Genomic DNA, 20,285 nt, shown 5'->3' with positions numbered 1-20,285 from the left:
TTAAAGCGTGAGGGATCTTTCATTGCCCCATGGGCTCTTCGTTGTGGTGTGCAGGCTTCTCTAGTTGTGGCATTTGGGCTTTCTCTCTCTAGTTGTGGTGTGCGGGGGCTCTGTAGTTTGTGGCACGCGGGCTCTCTCGTTGAGGTGTGCAAGCTCAGTAGTTGTCACGCGTGGGTTTTAGTTGCCCCCACGGCATGTGGGATCATCGAACCTGCGCCCCCTGCACTGGAAGGTGGATTCTTTACCACTGGACCACCAGGGAAGTCCCTATAATTCTTTTAATACCTGTAAAATCTGTAGTGGTATCACCTCTTATTCCTGATATTGTGTCTTCTCTCTTCTTTTCCTGATCAATCTGGCTAGTGGTTTACCAATTTTATTAATTTTCTCAAACAACTAGCTTTTGGTTTCACTGATTTTCTCTATTGCTTCTCTGCTTTCTATTTAACTGATTTCTGCTTTGATATTTTATTCTCTTTCTTCTGCTTATTTTCGGTTGAATTTCCTCTTCTTTTTCCAGTCTCTTAAGGTGAGCTGAAGTCATGACCTTGACAATTTTGAAGTATAAAATATCCCTCAATTTGGGTTGGTCCTAATAATTAAATTTGGGCTATACAACTTTGGCAGGAATATCACAGAAGTAAACGTTATATTTTTCTAATTTATTCTATAAGATGATGTATGAGTTCAAATGGTTCCATTATTGATGGTGTTCACTTTGATCACTTACGGTGGTTTCTACCAGGCTTCTTCACAGTAGTTTCTCTTTTTGTCTTTAATAAGTATTTTGTGAGAAGGTACTTATACAAATATCCTGTTTTTCATAAAACTTTCATTTTATTCTTTATTATATGGACTTGTAGACTTCTATTTATTTAATAAGTTATAACCTGCTATTATCATTTATTTTGATGTTCAAACTGCCTCACATTTGAGCAGTAAGAACCTTTTTATGATGGCTTCTATTTTTTTTCACATGGCCCCATCACTCCTTGATCCTTCCTTGCTTTCTGGCACACTAAGATGTTCCAGGAGCATCTTGTACTTTCCCTACTCCAAGAAACTATGGCAACGGATGTACTCACTGCTACTGAGGTGTCACTGTTCTTAGATCCTCTCAGTGGATAGAGTTAGGGCATACATGCACATTAAACATCTATATTTGTTTATTGAGAACAATTGAGTTCACCATAATATCACAAATCCAATCCAATACCATAGTATTTATTCCAGCTTATCCTCTTCCCATGATATGTAATACCCCTCTCTGACAATGAAAAACCTCACTCTCATTATCTTTAATATATTTTCTTATTTGATAAATTTCCCCTGTATGTAACCAGCTGATTTTTGTGTATGATATAAGATAGTGGTCCATTTTCTTTTCTTTTCGTTTTTTGGCCATGTCATATGGCTTGCAGGATCTTATTTCCCCAACCAGGAAATTGAACTCGTGCCATGGCAGTGAAAGTGCTGAGTCCTAACCACTGGACCACCAGGGAATTCCTGATACTGGTCCATTTTCACTCTTTGCATGTGGTTTTCCAGTTTTCCCAATACCATTTACTGAAGAGACTGTCCTTTTCCCATAGTCTATACTTGACCTGTTGCTGTAAATTAATTAACCATATAGGCATGGGTTTATTTCTGGGCTCTCTATCCTGTTCCATTGATCTATGTGTTTGTCTTATGCCAATATCATATTGTTTTGATTACTAAAGTTTTCTAATACAGTTCAAAACAGAAGTATGATGCCTCCAGCTTTCTTCTTCTTTATCAAGATTGCTTTTGCTATTCAGGGTCTTCTGTGGTTCCATACAAAGTTTAGGATTGTTAAGTTTTATTTCTGTGAAAAATGCCATTGGAATTTTGATGGAGATGGCACTGAATTTGTAGGCTGCTTTGGATAATATGGACATTTTAACAATATTTGTTCTTCCAATCCATGAGCACAAAATATCTTCCCATTTATTTGTGTTCTTTTCAATTCCTCTCATCAAAGTCTTATAGTTTTCAGTTTACAGGTCTTTAACCTTCTCAGTTAAATTTATTCCTAGGTATTTTATTCTTTTTGATATGATTGTAAATGGGATTGTTCTCTTAATTTCTCTTTCTTATAGTTTGTTATTAGTGTACAGAAATACAACTGATTTTTGTATACTGATTTTGTACCTTGCAACTTGACTGAACTTGTTTATTAGTTCTAACAGTTTGCTGGTGGAATCTTCAGGGTTTTCTGTATATAATACCATGTCATCTTCAAATAGCACAGTTTTACTTCTTCCTTTCTGATCTGGATGTCTTTTATTTCTTCTTCTTGCCTATCTGGACTTCCAATACTATGTTAAATATTAAGTGGCAAGAGTGGGCATCCTTTTCTTGTTCCCGATCTCAGAGGGAAATATCTTAGCTTTTCACTGTTGAGTATGATGTTAGCTTTGAGCTTGTCATATATGGTCTTTATTATGTTGAGGTATGTTTCCTCTATACCCACTTTGTTGTGAATTTTTATCATAAATGGATGCTAAATTCCGTCAAAAGCTTTTTCTGCATCTACTGAGATGATCATATGATTTTTATCCTTCATTTTGTTAAAGTGATGTACCACACTGATTGATTTGTGCATTTTGAACCATCCTTACATCCTTGGAATAAATACCACTTTATCATGGGGTATGATCCTTTTACTGTATTGTTGAATACTGTTTGCTACTACTTTGTTGAGGATTTTTGCATCTATGTTCATCAGGGATATTGGCATGTAATTTTCTTTTCTTATAGTGTCCTTGTCTGGTTTTGGTATCAGAGTAATGCTGACCTTGTAAAATAAGTTTGGTAGTGTTTTCTCCTCTTCTGTTTTTTGGAAGAATTTGAGAATGACTGGTATTAATTCTTCTTTAAACGTTCGGTAAAATTCACCAGTGAAGCCATTGGGTCCTGGACTTCTGTTTGTTGGGAGGTTTTTGGTTACTGATTCAATCTCCTTACTAATAATCAGTCTGTTTAGATTTTCTGTTTCTTCATGATTCAGTATTGGTACATTGAATATTTCCAGGAATTTGTCCATTTCTGTTAGGTTGCTCAATTTGTTGATGTATAACTGTTCATAGTAGTTTCTTGTGATTCTTTAGTATTTCTGTGTTATCAGATATAATGTCTCCTTCATCTCTTATTTTATTTGAGTTCTCTTTTATGGAAAGTCTATCTAAAGATTTGTCTATTTTGTTTATCTTTTTAAAAAAAACCCAGCTCTTAAGTTTCACTGTTCTTTTCTATTGTCTTTTTAGTCTCTATTTCACTTATTTCTGCTCTAATCTTTATTTCCTTCCTTCTACTAACTTAGGGCTTAGCTTGTTCTTTTTTTACTAATCCCTTGAGGTGGAAAGTTAGGTTGTTTATTTGAAATTGTTCTTGTTTATTAAAGTAGGCATTTATCACTATGAGCTTCCCTGTTAGAACTGCCTTTTTTTATCATTTAAAAAAATTTTATTGGAGTATAGTTAATTTACAATGTTGTGTTAGTTTGAAGTGTAGAGCAAAGTGAATTTGTTATACATATATGTATATCCACTCCCTCTCTCTCTCGTTTTTTTTTTTTTTTTAGATTCTTTTCCCATATAGGCCATTGCAGAGTATTGAGTAGAGTTCCTTATGCTATACAGCAGGCTCTCATTAGTTATCTAGAACTGCTTTTGCTGTATCCCATGTTTCGTTGTTGGTTTTTTTTTTTAAATCCCATTTATTACTTTGATTTTCCATTGTCCCTTAGTGGTTTTTTTGGGGGCTGCATCGGGTCTTAGTTACAGCATGTGGGATCTTCGTTGCAGCGCACGGGCTTCTCTCTAGTTGCAGTGGCGTGCGGGCTTCTCTCTAGTTGTGGTGTGCGAGTTTTCTCTCTCTAGTTGTGGTGCGTGGGCTCTGAAGATTGCAGCACACGGGCTCTTTCGTTGAGGCACGTGAGCTCAGTAGTTGTGGTGTGCGGGCTTAGTTGCCCCAAGGCATGTGGGATCTCAGTTCCCTGACCAGGGATCAAACTGGCGTCCCCTGCAACTAGAAGGAGGGTTCTTCACCACTGGACCATGAAGGAAGTCCCTGCTTAATCCCATATGTTTTAGTATGTTGTACTTCTATTTTCATTTGTCTTGAGATATTTTTTGATTTCTTCTTTGACCCACTGAGTGCTCAGTACCATCTTGTTTACTCTCCATATATCAGTTTTCTCCTTATAATTGATTTCAAGTTTCATACGACTGTGGTTGGAAAGGAAGTTTGATGCGATTCTAATAATTAAAAAAAAAAACTTAAAAAAAATATTTTGGCTGCGTTGGGTCTTCATTGCTGCGTGTGGGCTTTTCTCTCTAGTTGCGGTGAGCGGGGGCTACTCTTCATTGTGGTGTGTGGGCTTCTCACTGCGGTGGCTTCTCTTGTTGCAGAGCACAGGCTCTAGGCGTGCGGGCTTCAGCAGTTGTGGCACGTGGGCTCAGTAGTTGTGGCTCACGGGCTCTAGAGCACAGGCTCAGTAGTTGCGGCGCATGGGCTTAGTTGCGCCGCAGCATGTGGGATCTTCCTGCCCAGGGATCTTACCCACGTCCCCTGCATTGGAAAGTGGATTCTTTACCACTGGACCACCAGGGAAGTCCCAGGTATTTTCATTTGTCTTGAGATATTTTTCGATTTCTTCTTTGACCCATTGAGTGTTCAGTACTGTTTTGTTTAATCTCCATATATCTGTGAATGTTCCAGTTTTCTTCTTATAACTGATTTCAAGTTTCATACGACTGTGGTTGGGAAAGAAGGTTGATGTGATTTTAATCTTCTTAAATTTATTAAGACTTGTTTTGTGGCCTAACGTAAGATCTATCCTGGAGAACATTCTGTATGCGCTTAAGAAATACGTGTATTCTGTTGCTTTGAGATGAAATGTTCTGTGTGTGTCTGTTAAGTCCATTTGGTCTAATGTGTCATTTAAGGTCAATGTTGCATATTGACTTTTTGTCTGTGATCTAGTCACTGATGAACACGGGGTATTAAAGTCCCCTACTATTATTGTATTGCTGTCGATTTCTCCCTTTAGGTCTGTTTATGTTGTTTTATATATTTAGGTGATCTTATGTTGGGTGCATAAATATTTACAAAAGGTATATTCTCTTGCTGAACTGACTTCTTTAATCATTATGTAATGCCTTTCTTTGTCTTTTATTACAGTCTTTTTTTTAAGTCTATTTTGTCTGACAAAACTATAGCTACCCTAGCTTTCTTTTGGTTTCCATTTATATGGAATATCTTTTTCCATTCCTCACTTTCAGTCTCTATGTGTCCTTATATCTGAAGTGACTCTCTTGTAAGCAACATACAGATGGGTTTTGTTTTTTTATCCATTTAGTCATTCCATTTCTTTTGATTGGAGAATTTAGTTCACTTACAATTAAAGTAATTATTGATAAATATATGTACTCATTGCCATTTTGTTTATTGGTTTCTGGCTGTTTCGTAATTCCTTTGTTCCTTTCTTCTCCTCTCACTCTCTTCCTTTGTGAATTGATGACTATCTTTAGTGTTACGTTTGGATTCCTTTCTCTATATCTTTTGTGTATCTACTAGAGGTTCTGCTTTGTGATTGATATGAAGCTTACAAAATATATAAAACAACATATTTATAATAGTCTATTTTAAGTTGATAACAACTTAAGTTTAAAAAAAGCTCTACGCAGGGCTTCCCTGGTGGCGCAGTGGTTGAGAGTCCGCCTGCCGATGCAGGGGACGCGGGTTTGTGCCCCGCTCTGGGAAGATCCCACATGCCGTGGAGCAGCTGGGCCCATGAGCCATGGCCGCTGAGCCTGCGAGTCCGGAGCCTGTGCTCCGCGATGCGAGAGGCCACAACAGTGAGAGGCCCACGTACCGCAAAAAAAAAGCTCTACATTTTTACTCCCCACCACCATGTTTTATCTTTCGCTTGTTGGTTTTGATTTATGCTTTTTTTCGTAGAAATTAGAACTTTATTATATTATAAACATTTCCAGAATATAAACTGATTTTGTATTAAGACTTTTTGAAACATTTAAAACTGTATGTAACTTAAGCTTATTATATAATGTATGTCATTTTCCACTTTCCAATCTAGAAAATCTATAGCAAGTTAGATTTAATGAAGGAAAAAAAATATCAATGTAAACTGCTTCACAGAGAAAACTAATGAATATAAAAACACCCACCCCAAACTAACACCCAATCAAGAAACAGATTCTATAAAGCCTATTAATCCTCCAATTTAAAATAAATGACCTCCCAAGGGAAAAATACTTCCACCATCATAGCAATTTGATGAATAAAAGCAGAGCCACCCTCATCAAGGGAAATTACATTATGTATAAGAAAAATGTAGTAATGATTTTAGGAGCAGAAAAGTAATTTCCATTTTGGAGAGCAAGCACACTAAATGTTTTCTGTTCACTTAGCCTTTGTACCTGTTCACATGAAAAGAGCGATATGAACATAGACATCATAAAACCAAGCTCCTTAACTATTTCTTCAGTTTAACCTCAGGAGAACCAATGCAAGAGCTTCAAAATCCAAGGGCAGACTGGTCCCAAAGCATCTCCTCTTCTGTCCTTTCTTTCCCTTGTTCCTTTTTCTCTTTTCTACGCTTATGTTCCTCTTTCTTAGAGGCTACACCTCAGCTTTTTTTCTCCTTTCGGTTCTTAAGCTTTTCTGTACTGACTCTGACTGTTTTCACCTCTGTTTCTTTGGATGCTCTTGTGTTTGTCTAAATCTATTTCCTCATAAGCTTTCTTCCTCTTATGCTTGGGCCACTCCTCCTCTGGTTTTTCCTGGCCTTCCTCTGGGTATCTTTCTCTCTTCTGATGTATCTGTTTATAACTAGCTTGATGGGCACTGGCACTGTTTTCTGAGGAGAGGTGCCTGTAAACTCCAGATCCTACACTGTATGAGCCACAGTTTTACTCTTGTTGACTAAAGTTCAGGGATACTGGTTTTCCTGTGAAACAGTCCCTGGTGAATTGACAGTAGTTCAGGGAGTCCAGTCTCAGCCTGCTGTCATGAGCTGATAGTCACTGAGGTAACCGCTTCTCCACTGCTTGTGAAATATTGCACGGTCTTCAGTAGGTCTGGACGGGTTCATAAGGGAGTCTTTGATCAAACATTCTACACCTGGGTCTAGAATTAACCTCTTATTTGTATCCACAGGTTTCCAAATAATCCTCTCACCTTTCTGAAACAAGTCTTTGGCTCTAAGCCTCTGGCTTTCTGCACTTTGATATAATCTTCAAGTTCATCTTGAAAAGAGTCAGATGTCTTCCTTGAATACTTCATTAGGTTGACAAAGGATTCTGCTTATCAGGTTGAGAACTTGGTGGAGAAATTTGATCATATTCACCCATTAATTACTTCAGTTTTTTAGCATGAACTTTCCCCAAATAGTGAGACTGTGCAACAACTGAGGAGCTAAAAACCATGATGTAGAGATTAAAAAATCTATTTTTGTCCAATACTTCACTCCCATTCACCTCATAATGTGAAATCCATTGTGATTCAAATTATGGCACTATTCCTTATAAGCCTTTTATAAAAGGTATCTGTAAGAAGTTCATTCTTTGCTCATTCAATGTGGTATCTTCTCTGAGGCAGGGGTGGCCATCTACAACTACCGTCTCCCTCCCCGCCAATGCCAGCTGGTGGATAGGCCAAGGTGGAGGAGGCAGAGAGGCAGGGACAACCGCTGCCTCTGCCGCCACCGAGCAAGCGTGGTGGGAGCAGGAGGTGGAGATCGGACTTCCTGAGAGGAAGTCGCCACCACCACCAGCGGCTGAATGGACAGCACCACCACAAGGCCGCCATAGCTGCAAGGTGCGCCACTGATTTATGTTTTTGATGTCACAGTTTACATCTTTCTATCCTGTGTACACATTAACAAATTACTGTAGTTATATTTATTTTGATTTATTTTCCTTTTACTCCTTTTAAAGTTCTGAAATTTTACATCCTCAATATATACTTTTATAATCAGAAAAAAGTGGTAAATTTATTTTTATAAACACGATTGTACAATCATTCCTGAAAACAACAAACCAGGGATCTTTTCCATCAGATTAACTGTAATCAAACATATAAACTAACCTATGAAAAATCCTGCACTTTAAGATTTCTTGGTCATAAGACATAACCAAGCTATGAGAAAATAGTTTGCTTTAATTCACTATCTTTAACTATTTTAAAGTAAAAGCATGTAACAGATTTAGTTCCCAAGACTACAAATCTAATTTGCATGCCTATAGACCTGTACTGTCTAACAGGGTACCCCCTAGCCACATGTGACTATTTATATGTAAACTTATTGAAATGAAATACAATTTTAAGGGACTTCCCTGGTGGTCCAGTGGTTAAGACTCGGAGCTCCCAATGCAGGGGGCCCGGGTTTGATCCCTGGTCAGGGAACTAGTTCCCGCATGCCAGAACTAAAAGATCCTGCATGCCACAACTAAAGATACCACATGCCACAACTAAAGATTCCGCATGCCGCAACGAAGATCCCACACGTGGAAACAAGGAGCCTGCATGCCACAACTAAGACCTGGCACAACCAACTAAATAAATAAATATTTAAAAAAAAAAAGAAAAATACAATTTTAAGTTCAGTTCCTCAGTTACATTAGCCACATTTCAAGTGCTCAAAAGGCATGGAGACACAGAACATTTCTACCAATGCAGACAGTTTTATTTGCTTGTGCTCCTCTAGACCTTTCCCTTGGAACCCAAAGCAGGCTTAAAATACAGTTCCTGAACTTAGAACAACTTCATAATTCAAAACATTTGTAAGTAAAATTTTTTAAAGTGATTATGAAAGACTATTTATAAAAGTTGAAGATGCCAAATGTATGCCTAAAACTCTAAGAATTTCTTTAAGACATCTCACTCATTTGAAATTATCCAAAGGCAGTCACATCTTCTGAAGTTGCTTTATTATATAAGCATAAAAACTCTCACTGTGAAGTAATTCTATCTTGTGAACTACAATAAAAAGCTAGAAAAGTCTGGCAAAAAGAAACCATTTCACAGAAACTGCAGAGTTTAGAGAGGTTTCTTTCCGAGCAGTACAATTAGCCAATGAATACTTTCTAATCAGATAAATATTAAAATATATCAATGATACCTAACAGGACCATTAATGCAATTTCGCTATCACCAAGGGGCACATATATGCATCAGCCAGCATAAGAGTGTAAAAATAACCCATGGGCAGAATATATTAACCAGCTTTTTTACATTTATACCCAAGTTTCTTAAGAAAGTAATTAGGATCTACCAGTAGGAAGAAGAATCAAGAGAAAAAGAATTTAAGACACTTAAGGATACTTTCAAATGGAAGAAACATTTTGCAAACCTCAAACTGAGATGAAGAGATCAGAGGAGAATGGCATTATGGTAATCGCCAAATCTCTATTTACTGCTGTTATCAAACTTTAAAATAAATATGATTTGTCAAAATTACACATGGATTTTTTTTCCACTGGGTTTTTTTTTTTTTTTTTTTTGCAGTACACAGGCCTCTCACTGTTGTGACCTCTCCCGTTGCGGAGCACAGGTTCCAGAGGCGCAGGCTCAGCGGCCATGGCTCACGGGCCCAGCCGCTCCGCGGCATGTGGGATCTTCCCAGACCGGGGCACAAACCCGTGTCCCCTGCATCAGCAGGCGGACTCTCAACCACTGTGCCACCAGGGAAGCCCTACACATGGATTTTTACTTTAATGTGTTGTTTTCAATTCTTGGTCACTCCTAGAATGCTTCAATTAAATATTCTTGTTTTTAAATAAAGTTTAATGGAATGCTCTTATAAGAAGGAAAAAAGAAAAGGATATTGGGCTTGTGGGGGGAAGCCTGGGGAATCAAGAGCAAGAAGATAGCCATCATCTTCAGTTACAGTGACAGTTCAATTACCCACCTGGCTCACTTACATTGGGAATGTTAGTGAAGTTATGGTGGTCCGCTGCTTTAAGCACAGTTCAATTTATGAGCAACAGAATGTGTGCATAAAATTAAACTACTACAATATGTATGCAGCCTGACAGCTAATTCTTAAATCTAACTCAAAGTAATAAGTATCCTAGGTAAAGGTAAGTAACTCATAAATGCTTCAGAGACCATCTATAGATGGTAAATCTAGTAATCACATATATATTCCAAGTGCTTAACAAATACTCATTAATAATAAGACATAGATACCTCAAACTTAATTAATACTATAGTGGAAATTTTTTTAGACCTAATTTAACAGAGCAAATACAATATACCTAAGCTAATATATATAAGAATTACCAGATAACCAAAATGAAAACTATGTAATAAACATATTGCTCCCCTTAGCAACCAACATAAAAAATAAAAAGCTGTAATTTGGTATAGAAATTGAGGTAAAACTTTGATCAAAATTTACTACATAGTAATAAAGAACATGCTTACCTAGTTCAATACACGTTATACCAAGAGACCATACATCTACTTTTCCATCATACTGTCCTTCATCCATGGCTAAAATTACTTCTGGGGCCATCCTAAAAAATAAAATGTCATTTAAATTAAAGTTAAAAAAATGTATACTTTTCTTTTAAAATGTAATGACTATCTACATGGAGAACACCTGGTGTGAATTCCAGGCAATATATCTGGACATTAAGAATTTTTATAATATGAAATAAATGTATTACAGGTTGTGAGGTAAATATTTACCTTTGCATATACAGTGTGAGACTCATTCTCACCATGTGTCATGATCTTATAACAGCATCCTAAAGGAAGGATGCCCTAGAGGAGGGCTGTATTCTGCATCCGTTCAAGTCTGCAAATTCTAATACTGTATAGCCTTTAGGCCAGTGATTCTCAAACATTTTGGTCTCAGGATTCCATCTAATTTTTGCTTGAAAGATGGAATTTTACCATTGGCATTGAATACCATCAGTTGTTTCCCTTGAAATGACAAACTCACTCCATTTATTTCAGGAAGTACCTATCACAATATCCAACGCTGAATAAGCATAGCTTGTCAGCCTTTCTTTCAAATTAGAATAGTGTCCCATGATAAAAGTGGCTAGGGCAGCTCACAACTAAAACAATCACAAAATTATCAACTTTATAACCAACCAACGATGGTGTCTTGGTGATAAAATGAAACACAGGACTTCCCTGGCAGTCCAGTGGTTAAAGACTCCACGCTTCCATTCATTGCAGCGGGGGTGGCAGCAGGTTCGATCCCTGGTCGGGAAGATCCCACATGCCACTCGGCGCAGCCAAAAAAACACAAAAACCAAAACAAAAAAACCCAAAAAAGCCTACAAAAAATGAAACACTAATTCATGTCTTCAACTAGAGTCTGTGGTTCTTGATGATACTTTACCTTATACTTCATATGTATTTGGTATTAAGCACAGATAGGTACTTAGAACAGTTGCTGACGGCTTCAATAAGATTATTACCAGGTATCCCTGTGTGTGTTTGTGTGTGCGTGCACATGTGCATTTGTGTAAAGACATATAAATATGAACCTAGTTCCTGTGTTCAAAGTACACTATATACAAATTAACCAATATGTTTACTTTATTGTAAACTTTCAATTGTCAATGTGTTCTTTAAGATGCTGAAGGAAGTTTGAGAAATTATCAAGAAAAGTTAAACAAGTAATTTGTTTTTTTATTGCAGAACTTTTGAGGGCCTTTTAAATATCTAATATTCATCATTAATATCTAAAGAGGGGAAGCACTGAGAAATATTATACACTCACAGAACCCTTTTTTATGGGGGGGACTCTATCTAAACTAGGGTTTTACATAGAAATTTTTGGTCATCTAGAGCAGTGGTCTTCAAATTTTTTATTCATTTATTTACCTTCAATGAATTTATAAAAACTGTGTATCCCTTGCACACTTTTTTTTTCCTTGCACACTTTTGAGTTGATATGTAAATTTTATAAATTTAATAGTTGCAAAGGATATAATGCACAGTGTATGTATGTATATTGTGTACGTGCTTTAAAAATATTAAAAACTTGGGAGTTGCAGAATTAGTTCATTCAATTTTTTAAAAACACTGCCCTATAATCTAGTTAGCAAAATCAGTCTTCATGGTCATATCAATCAGTCAAATCAGAATCACCTTCTGCCAGAAAAAAGTCTGAATTCAATGCAAATAACATGTTTATGCGTCCCCACGACAACCATGTCAGTTATGAATTCTGCACTAGAAAAAAAGGAGAGAAGGAAGATAATTGGGGAGAAAGAAAAAGCAAAGGGTAAAAGGAATGGAAGGCAGATGACTGGAAAGGTACAAGGACTTGCCAAGAGTTTTGTCCTGACTCTTCAATATATCTGACAGATGCTACATCTTCTCAAATTGTTCCTCTGGTGTTACTTTGAGGCTTTTACACCACAGAGCAATGCATCACTGTAATATTCAGGGTGGGTTAGAAGCCTTTCTTTTATGAGGCAGGAGAAGGGAGATTTGAAAGGCAGGTGAGAAAGATGACGTAGTGGGCCTAAGACACAGCTCTCAGCATACATAGAAAAAGAGGATACATTTGAAAGTTGAAGATCTGGAAAACTATTCCCTTCAAACTTGATGACATTAATAATGAATTATTCATGGATAAAATTAGATGATGTCTAGAATGTTTCAAAATAACTGAGGGGAGAGGAACAAAGGGAGAGGTGAGTGCATAGGGCAGGACTAGCCATGGGGATAAAGTTGCTGGGCTAAATGAATGATTCGTAGGGTTCATTATACTTTTGTCTAGTGTTATATTTGAAATTCTCCATAATAAAAAATAAAAACAAAAAACCCCAGAGAACTCCAAGTCCACTACCAGTCTTTAGGTACTCCTAGTCTGAAGATCAATGATATATAGTAAATATAAATATAAATCTAAAGAAAACACACACATTTCCACTTAGCATTTCTATCTTTTCCCCACTTGAATTCTTATTGAATGTTTCCACTCCCACACCCAATATATGATGCAGATAATCATAGGAAGGAAACTGTAGGGGGGACAAATTTTAAAAATGGGGGATGTAAGGGGAGCACTCCAAATCTGTATTTGAAACTAACTGTAATGCTTAAAGTTAAAATGTCCAAAATAACATAATATTTTCAGGAAAAAGACATCTTAAAGACGCACAACCACACACAATATCAATTATGAAGATCAAATCCAGATAAGATTATTCTTACCAATATGGCGTTCCCACAAAAGAATTGGCAGGAGATGCCATGGAAGCGGATCCAAAGTCAGCAAGTTTCACCTGGCCTGGCTCTGTCAGAAGGATATTTCCTGCTTTGATATCTCTGGGTTTAAGGAACACAGAAAATTATTTCTCTTTCCTTCACTGGGTTGTGTAAAAAAAATGATAAAAATCAAATAAAAATTTGTAAAACAGAGAAGGAGAAATCAAAATAATTAAGTCCTAGGATAATCTCTCATTTGGGATGAGAATTAAGATCCAAATTAGAATACAAAAAATACAGAATCCATATATAGTAACAATTTTGTAAAAGAGAAGGCAAAATAGCAGTAAAAACAAGACAGAAAATCAGGTAATTAAAGTGTATAGTCTTCATCTGAGGTCCTGTTTATTGGTACAAATAATGGTTTTAAAAATTAAATTTAAATAGCAGACCACTCCTTCCTAATTTTAAGATTTCTGAGTAACCTACTTAATGTAAAAAAAAAAAAAAAAGAATTTCATGCCCCCAATTTTAAAAAAAGGATTATTCATATCATTTCCACCCTTAGGATATGAAATGAAGACAAACATATGGATAATGTAATATCCATGATCCCAGAAAATTATGGATATTTATAAAATGGGACTGTATGTCCAACGGGCACCATAACATACACTTAACCTTTCAAAAACAGAAAAACTAAGCTTCCGAGCACTTGTCAATTCTTACTATTGTAATGGACATAATACTAAATTAATCTATTTTCCTTCCATTTGTTTTTTAAAAATGAAGAGATACTTTAGGGAATTCCCTGGCAGCGCTTTTAGTGCCTTGGGCCTGGGTTCAATCGCTGGTAAGGAAACTAAGATCCCACAAGCTGTGCGGTGCGAAGACCTTAGGTTATAGTTCTAAATCTTCTATTCACTTACTTACTAGTATGTAAATTTCTCTTGAACCTTACAACCCTAATCTTAAAAAAAAAAAAAATCACATTAACTCGCAATTGACTCTACTATATAGTTTAACATTTATTGCTTGATTCACATATATAATCAAAAAATGTTAATTTCCTTCTAAAACAGGTAAAACCAATACCAATGCATTATGGAATGGCTTAATTTTACTATTCATTATCAAGGATCATCAAGGATCAATACTCAAAGCATAAAAAGTATTAAGTATCTTTTATTTATCCCTATCATGGAATAAATCTGGCATTATCAGTTACCAGGAAGACAAGATGTAGGTTTAGTTCTAGTCTAAATCCACCTGGCTTTGTAAACTTTGGGAAATTAGTCACAAATTGGGGCATCAGTTGCTTCACTGGTAAAATAAAAAAAGGAAGACTATATAATCCCTAATGTCTTTTCCATTCCCCAAATTAAATGATTCTACAATTAATTTCAATTAAATGTACACAAATCTACAAAGTGCACATACAGGCATACCTAAGAGATACTACAGGTTTGATTCCAGACTACCCTAACAAACAGAATACACAATAAAGCAAGTCATATGAATCTGTTGGTTTCTCAGTGCATATAAAAGTTATGTTTACACTATACTGTAGGCTACTAAGTGTGCAGTAGCATTATCTCTAAAAAAACAATGTACATACCTTAATTTTAAAATATTTTACTGCTAATAAATGGCAAAACAATCATAATGGTAACATCAAAGATCAATGATCACAGATCACCATAACAAATAAAATGATGAAAAAGTTTGAAATACTGTGAGAATTACCAAAATGTGACAGAAACAAAGTGAGCAAATGCTGTTGGAAAAATGGCACCTAGAGTCCTGCTTGACACAGGGTTGCCACAAACCTTAAATTTGTAAAAAACGAGGTATCTGTGAAGTGCAATAAAGCAAAGCATAACAGAATGAGGTATGCCTGAACTTCGGAAAATCCAGCAACATGTGTAGACAAAGATTAAAATTATCCTAAACAAAGAGATCAAGTGTACTAGTATGTACTTTTAAACATGGACAATCTAAAAAACCTCAGTTTATAAGAAATGGTTTTATTTGGCTATAACCAACAAAACTTTCAGGGTTAATAAGTGAATAATGTAACAAGCCATTTGCTTGTTAATATATAATAATTTTCAAAGTGCTTACCTATGGATCATGGTATGAGAATGTAAGTAGGCTAATCCCTGGAGAGCACCATGTGTAATTGCTGCTATTTCCACTTCTTGTAATGGCTTTTTGTGAACTTAAAATAAGAAAGTTATTTGAAAATATTTATTATAAAGAACATTTTTGTTTAAAAATACATACCTAATATATAGGGCAATTTTTAAAAACTAACATTTAGCAAGATGGGATTTCCTTCCAAAGATAATAAAATAATGCTATTGAACTTTTCAACTAGTATACAGTTGTGCCTAGCTGTTAAAGTATACAGTCCACAGTCAATTTTCCTCTAAGCTAACAACATTAAGCAATTATTTGGTGATTACAAAAACAAAAGTAATAAAAGTTCTCCCTTTATTCTAATATCTTCATTCTGAACAGAAGGAACAGATGGAGCTGAATGACAAAGATTCCAAAAAAACTTAAGTCAAAATGAGAGAAAAATCCTTTTTAAAAATCCCTTTTTTTATGCTATTACATTACATTTAATGAGGACAGTGCATACTATGCAGAGAATATAGAAAGGTTAAGATTTTTATTCTTTCTGGAAAATTTGTACATTACTTAAGAAACCTCTTATTGAATTCTCATTTTATTTTGCTAATACTATTTTTTCTTAATGATTAAAGGGAACCTACCTTCTAGTAAATCTGAAGCAGATCCTAAACAATATTCCATTACAAGCTACATGGGAAGAAAAATTATATAAGTATTAAAATATATTATTAAAAAGATTCTACTTGAGATAAAATAAATTCACCAAGGAGATCAAGAAGAGTGTTTGAAGTAAAACAAACCCTAGTCACCATTTACCTTAAAAAATGAGTATTTACGTATCTAGTAATATATTAAGTGCATATGTAAAGTTAAGCTAATGACACATTAATCTTTTACAATACCAACATATAATCATTTGTATAAGATGTGTATTTCATATATAACTACTACTAAAACTATAAAGGAATATACATATTCTGTTACTATTAATCTATAGTACGAAAGCAATACTTTAGTAATCGCTAGGAAGCAAAAAACTGTCCTTTGGAACTATATATACAAAGCTTAGGTTACAGTTAAAGCAAACACAGAGCACCTTCTATGTGCCAGATATTTTATATATATTAAAGCTAATTAAGGGACTTCCCTGGTGGCGCGGTGGTTGGGACTCCACGCTCCCAATGCAGGGGGCCCGGGTTCGATCTCTGGTCAGGGAACTAGATCCCACATGCATGCAGCAGCTAAGAGTTCGCATGCCACAACTAAGGAGCCTGCCAGCCACAACTGAGGAGCCCGTGAGCCACAACTAAGGAGCCCACCTGCCGAAACTAAGACCCAGTGCAACCAAATAAATATTTTAAAAAAAACTAATTAAATCCTCACAACCACCTTATGAGGTAGGCCCTATTACTATCCTTATTTTACAAATGGAGAAACATGAGAGACAGAGAGGTAATCTCCCCAATGTCACTGCTTTTTCTTTAACCACAGTCTTGTATTTAGGAGTACTGCCATTGCCACCAAAATTAAACTGGATAAAAATGCACCAAACATTACAAATCTAGGTTCAGGATACTAAAATGATAATTAGCTGTGACTTACTAATTATTCAAAATAAGGGACATTCCCATTTAAAGAAAATTTAGCCTCTCTCTTAAAAGATACAGTTATGCCCACAATGCTACAGTATTACTACCGTGTCACCTCAGCGGTAACAATGGGGCAAAATTAATCACCACTCCTTGTAACAAAGTGTCTCAATTCTCTAGCATTAGTATTATTCAGCCAAGGAATCATAATCAGTTCAAATTTCACCAGGACTCAGCAGGACTTCACCAAGATCTTTGTGGTTAAATAGATTACAATATGTTTATGTCAAAGATAGGCTACATTTCATCCTCAAGTAACAGGATTGCTTTCACAATGTTTGATAAACCATTTGAAGAATGATACTACTAAAAAATGTCAGAGAACATTTTACCATGTACCATGTAATATATTATTAAAAAGATTCTACTTGAGATAAAATAAATTCACCAAGGAGATCAAGAAGAGTGTTTGAAGTAAAACAAACCCTAGTCACCATTTACCTTAAAAAATGAGTACAAGAAATGTACATAAAGGTCAGCTAAATCTCTGCAGTAAACTCACAAAACATACATTCCCTCTCCTGCCTAGGAGTTCTAGGAAAAGCTGCTCTCCCTCTCAGAATGAACTAACATTTCAAGGTGTTTCTGCATGGCCTTACACAACCATTTTGAGACATTCTTGAAATAATTAACTCTAAACAGAAACCAACTAAAATTACAGCAAGAGGGAAGCATATACCTACCCATGCTGTGTGCTCACGTAAATAGCAGCCTTTGTATTCTATACTGTTGGGATGTTTTATTCTTTGTAGAAACTTGACTTCCTTAATAATATCCTGCCATTTCTATGGGGAGGAAAAAAACGAATAAAGGAAAAAATGATGAACAGCTGCTCTTCCTGAGAAAGTTATATAAGAAAAAAGTTATCAGATTAAGAAGGGTTATTGAGAACATTAAACTTCATTTGTAATATGTAAATATCAAAATAATAAATTAAAAAGTTATGGTCATATAGTTTATAACTCAATTACGTAATTTATAAAATTATTTCATTCAAGGTAGGACAAATTTTAGTTTGGTAAAACTTATTATCAATGAGTCTTATTAAAATTTTATAACCACACACCATGCTGATGAAAACTATATACCATATTTAGTGATTTTTCTTCAAAAGTTCATCTTCCCTTCTTATTTGCAGCTTTTTGATGTATAATTTACATACCATAAAGTTCATCTATTGTGTTTTTGGGTTATGTGTTCTACCAAATGTTAAGGTTTTGTTTGCTTTTTAAATTCAAACGAAGATTTAAACTCGTAAGTGCACACTTCCTAAAATAAAATGCTAGAGAACAATTAGTTATTATATGGGAAAGTTCACAGAAAAAAAAAACAGTATGAAAACATTTCCCTACATATTTTACTAAGAGCATTCCTAAATGACACCTACCAGGAAATACAGATAAACCTTCAGCCATAAGCTACTTCGTGACAACCTTAGACACTTAGGCCATGTCCTAAACATAGTTACTCTTAAGAAGCAACCAGAGAACTCTAAAAATACTGTTTACTGGGTCTACACCCAGAGACTCTAGAGGCTTAGCAGCTGTGGGGTGAGAATGAGGAATCTGTTTTTTGTTCTTGTTTTCGTTTTTTCAACCTTTACCACTGACTTGGGCCAGATTTCTAAAAGCAGGGAAACTGGCATAATAGGAAACTTTAAAAAATGTTTTGTACTAGAATGTAAGATCATATATCGCCGATGTTATTTCACAAGCCCTCAACAAAATATAGCAAAATATGTTCACAGTGTTTTATATAAAATGTGTAAGATATAAGATGCTAAACTGAGAAAATGTTTCATGGCCTTTAAATTTCAAGTCTGAATGATATTTGAAACTTTCAAAACAAAACAAAACCCTGCAATTTTCAATTGAAAAAAATTTCATGAAAGACGTTAATATCAGATGTGAAAAAATGATGCCCTAAATGAAACTTTTTGTTCTAGGTGTGACTAATCAAACAGACTCCAACACAGTACAAGTTTGCCTATGAAAGCTTAGTTCAGAAGTTGTGCTACAGAATAGAATATAAATGAGAGTAATCCTGTAAGAAACTGAGTTTTTTAGGTATCAAAATGATGGAACAGTGATACAATCATAATAGTGTTATCATATTCATAGTGTGATCATTACAAAAACAAGATTTATCATAAAATAAAGAGATTCCAAAAAAGTAGAAAACCAAACTCTTTAAAAACTAAAGACTGATCCAGCAATTCCAACTCTGGGCATATACCTAAAGTACTGAGAGACTAAGGACTCAAAAAAATATTTGTGTAACCCATATTTACAGCAGCATTATTCACAATAACCAAGAGGCAGTAGGAACCTAAGCATCCATTGACAGATGAATGGATGGATAAATAAAATGTAGTGTTTTACACACACACACACACACACACACACACACACACACACACGAATATTAGCCTTAAAAAGGATAGAAATTTTGACACATACCACAACATGGATGAACTCTGAGGACATTATGTAAAGTGAAATAAGCCAGTCACAAAAGGACAAATACTGCATGATTTCACTTACATCAGATACTTAAAGTAGTCAACTTCATAGAGACAGAAAATAGAAGAGTGATATCCAGGGGGTGAGGGGAGGAGGGAGTGGGGAGTTATTGTTTAATGGGTAAAGAACTGCAGTGTTTCAAGATGAAAAGAGTTCTGGAGATGAATGGTGGTGATGGATGCAAAACAATGTGAATGTCCTTAAAGCCACTGAAGTACATACTAGAAAATGGTTATCATGGTAAATTTGTTATGTGTATTTTACCACAATTAAAAATAATTACATTGAAAAATTAAAGACTGACAGATCCTAGGTTTTAAAAGTAGACTATATTTCATAAAATAAATTTATGCAATTAAACAAAATAAATATACTAAAAAGCACTACTCACAATATTAGTGAACTAAAGTATACTCAGTGTAGTATCAATAATTGTATTTTTTTTATTTTTCAGACTAGATATATATTGTCTGCTCATTAAAGTTTGCTTAAATCAGCCCTTAATGTCTGAATCATTAAAAAAATTACATCCAATATAATTTACTGTTAAATGCATCTTATTCTAGTTTACTCTTTTAGAAACTGATAAGCCTTCTATGATAAAGATAAAGTAATATATTATACCACAGTTAAAAAACTAACAGCAGGGGGACAGGTAGGCTTTTGGAATGCCAGTAATATGCTGTTTATGGCTCTAGGTACAAGTTAAAAAGGTACACTCAGTTTGTGAAAGAAAATACACTGAGAT

The 20,285-nt window shown here is 35.3% G+C and overlaps 1 protein-coding gene and 1 pseudogene across 4 annotated transcripts in view; both read right to left on the bottom strand.

Moving 5' to 3' along the window:
* The window catches only part of TAOK1 (TAO kinase 1), a 145,748-nt gene that overhangs the window by 44,759 nt on the left and 80,704 nt on the right, over positions 1–20,285 (bottom strand). For all 4 annotated transcript variants that reach the window (XR_003001765.1, XR_003001766.1, XM_024734691.1 and 1 more), the window contains 5 exons: positions 17,699–17,800; positions 16,008–16,053; positions 15,352–15,448; positions 13,234–13,347; positions 10,474–10,565 (listed from right to left, as the gene is read on the bottom strand). Coding sequence is in view for 2 of the 4 variants with exons in the window: in XM_024734691.1 (XP_024590459.1) it covers positions 10,474–10,565; positions 13,234–13,347; positions 15,352–15,448; positions 16,008–16,053; positions 17,699–17,800 (451 nt within the window). In the remaining 2 variants the exon portion in view is untranslated. The remainder of the gene's footprint in view (positions 1–10,473; positions 10,566–13,233; positions 13,348–15,351; positions 15,449–16,007; positions 16,054–17,698; positions 17,801–20,285) is intronic.
* On the bottom strand, positions 6,563–7,329 carry LOC112392835 (lysine-rich coiled-coil protein 1-like; annotated as a pseudogene).

This window comes from Neophocaena asiaeorientalis, unplaced genomic scaffold (genome assembly GCF_003031525.2).
Source record: "Neophocaena asiaeorientalis asiaeorientalis breed wild unplaced genomic scaffold, Neophocaena_asiaeorientalis_V1.1 scaffold129, whole genome shotgun sequence".
In the NCBI taxonomy this organism is placed as follows: domain Eukaryota; kingdom Metazoa; phylum Chordata; class Mammalia; order Artiodactyla; family Phocoenidae; genus Neophocaena; species Neophocaena asiaeorientalis.
Note: the sequence above shows the minus strand (reverse complement) of the source record. Positions and strands in the feature narration are given on the sequence as shown.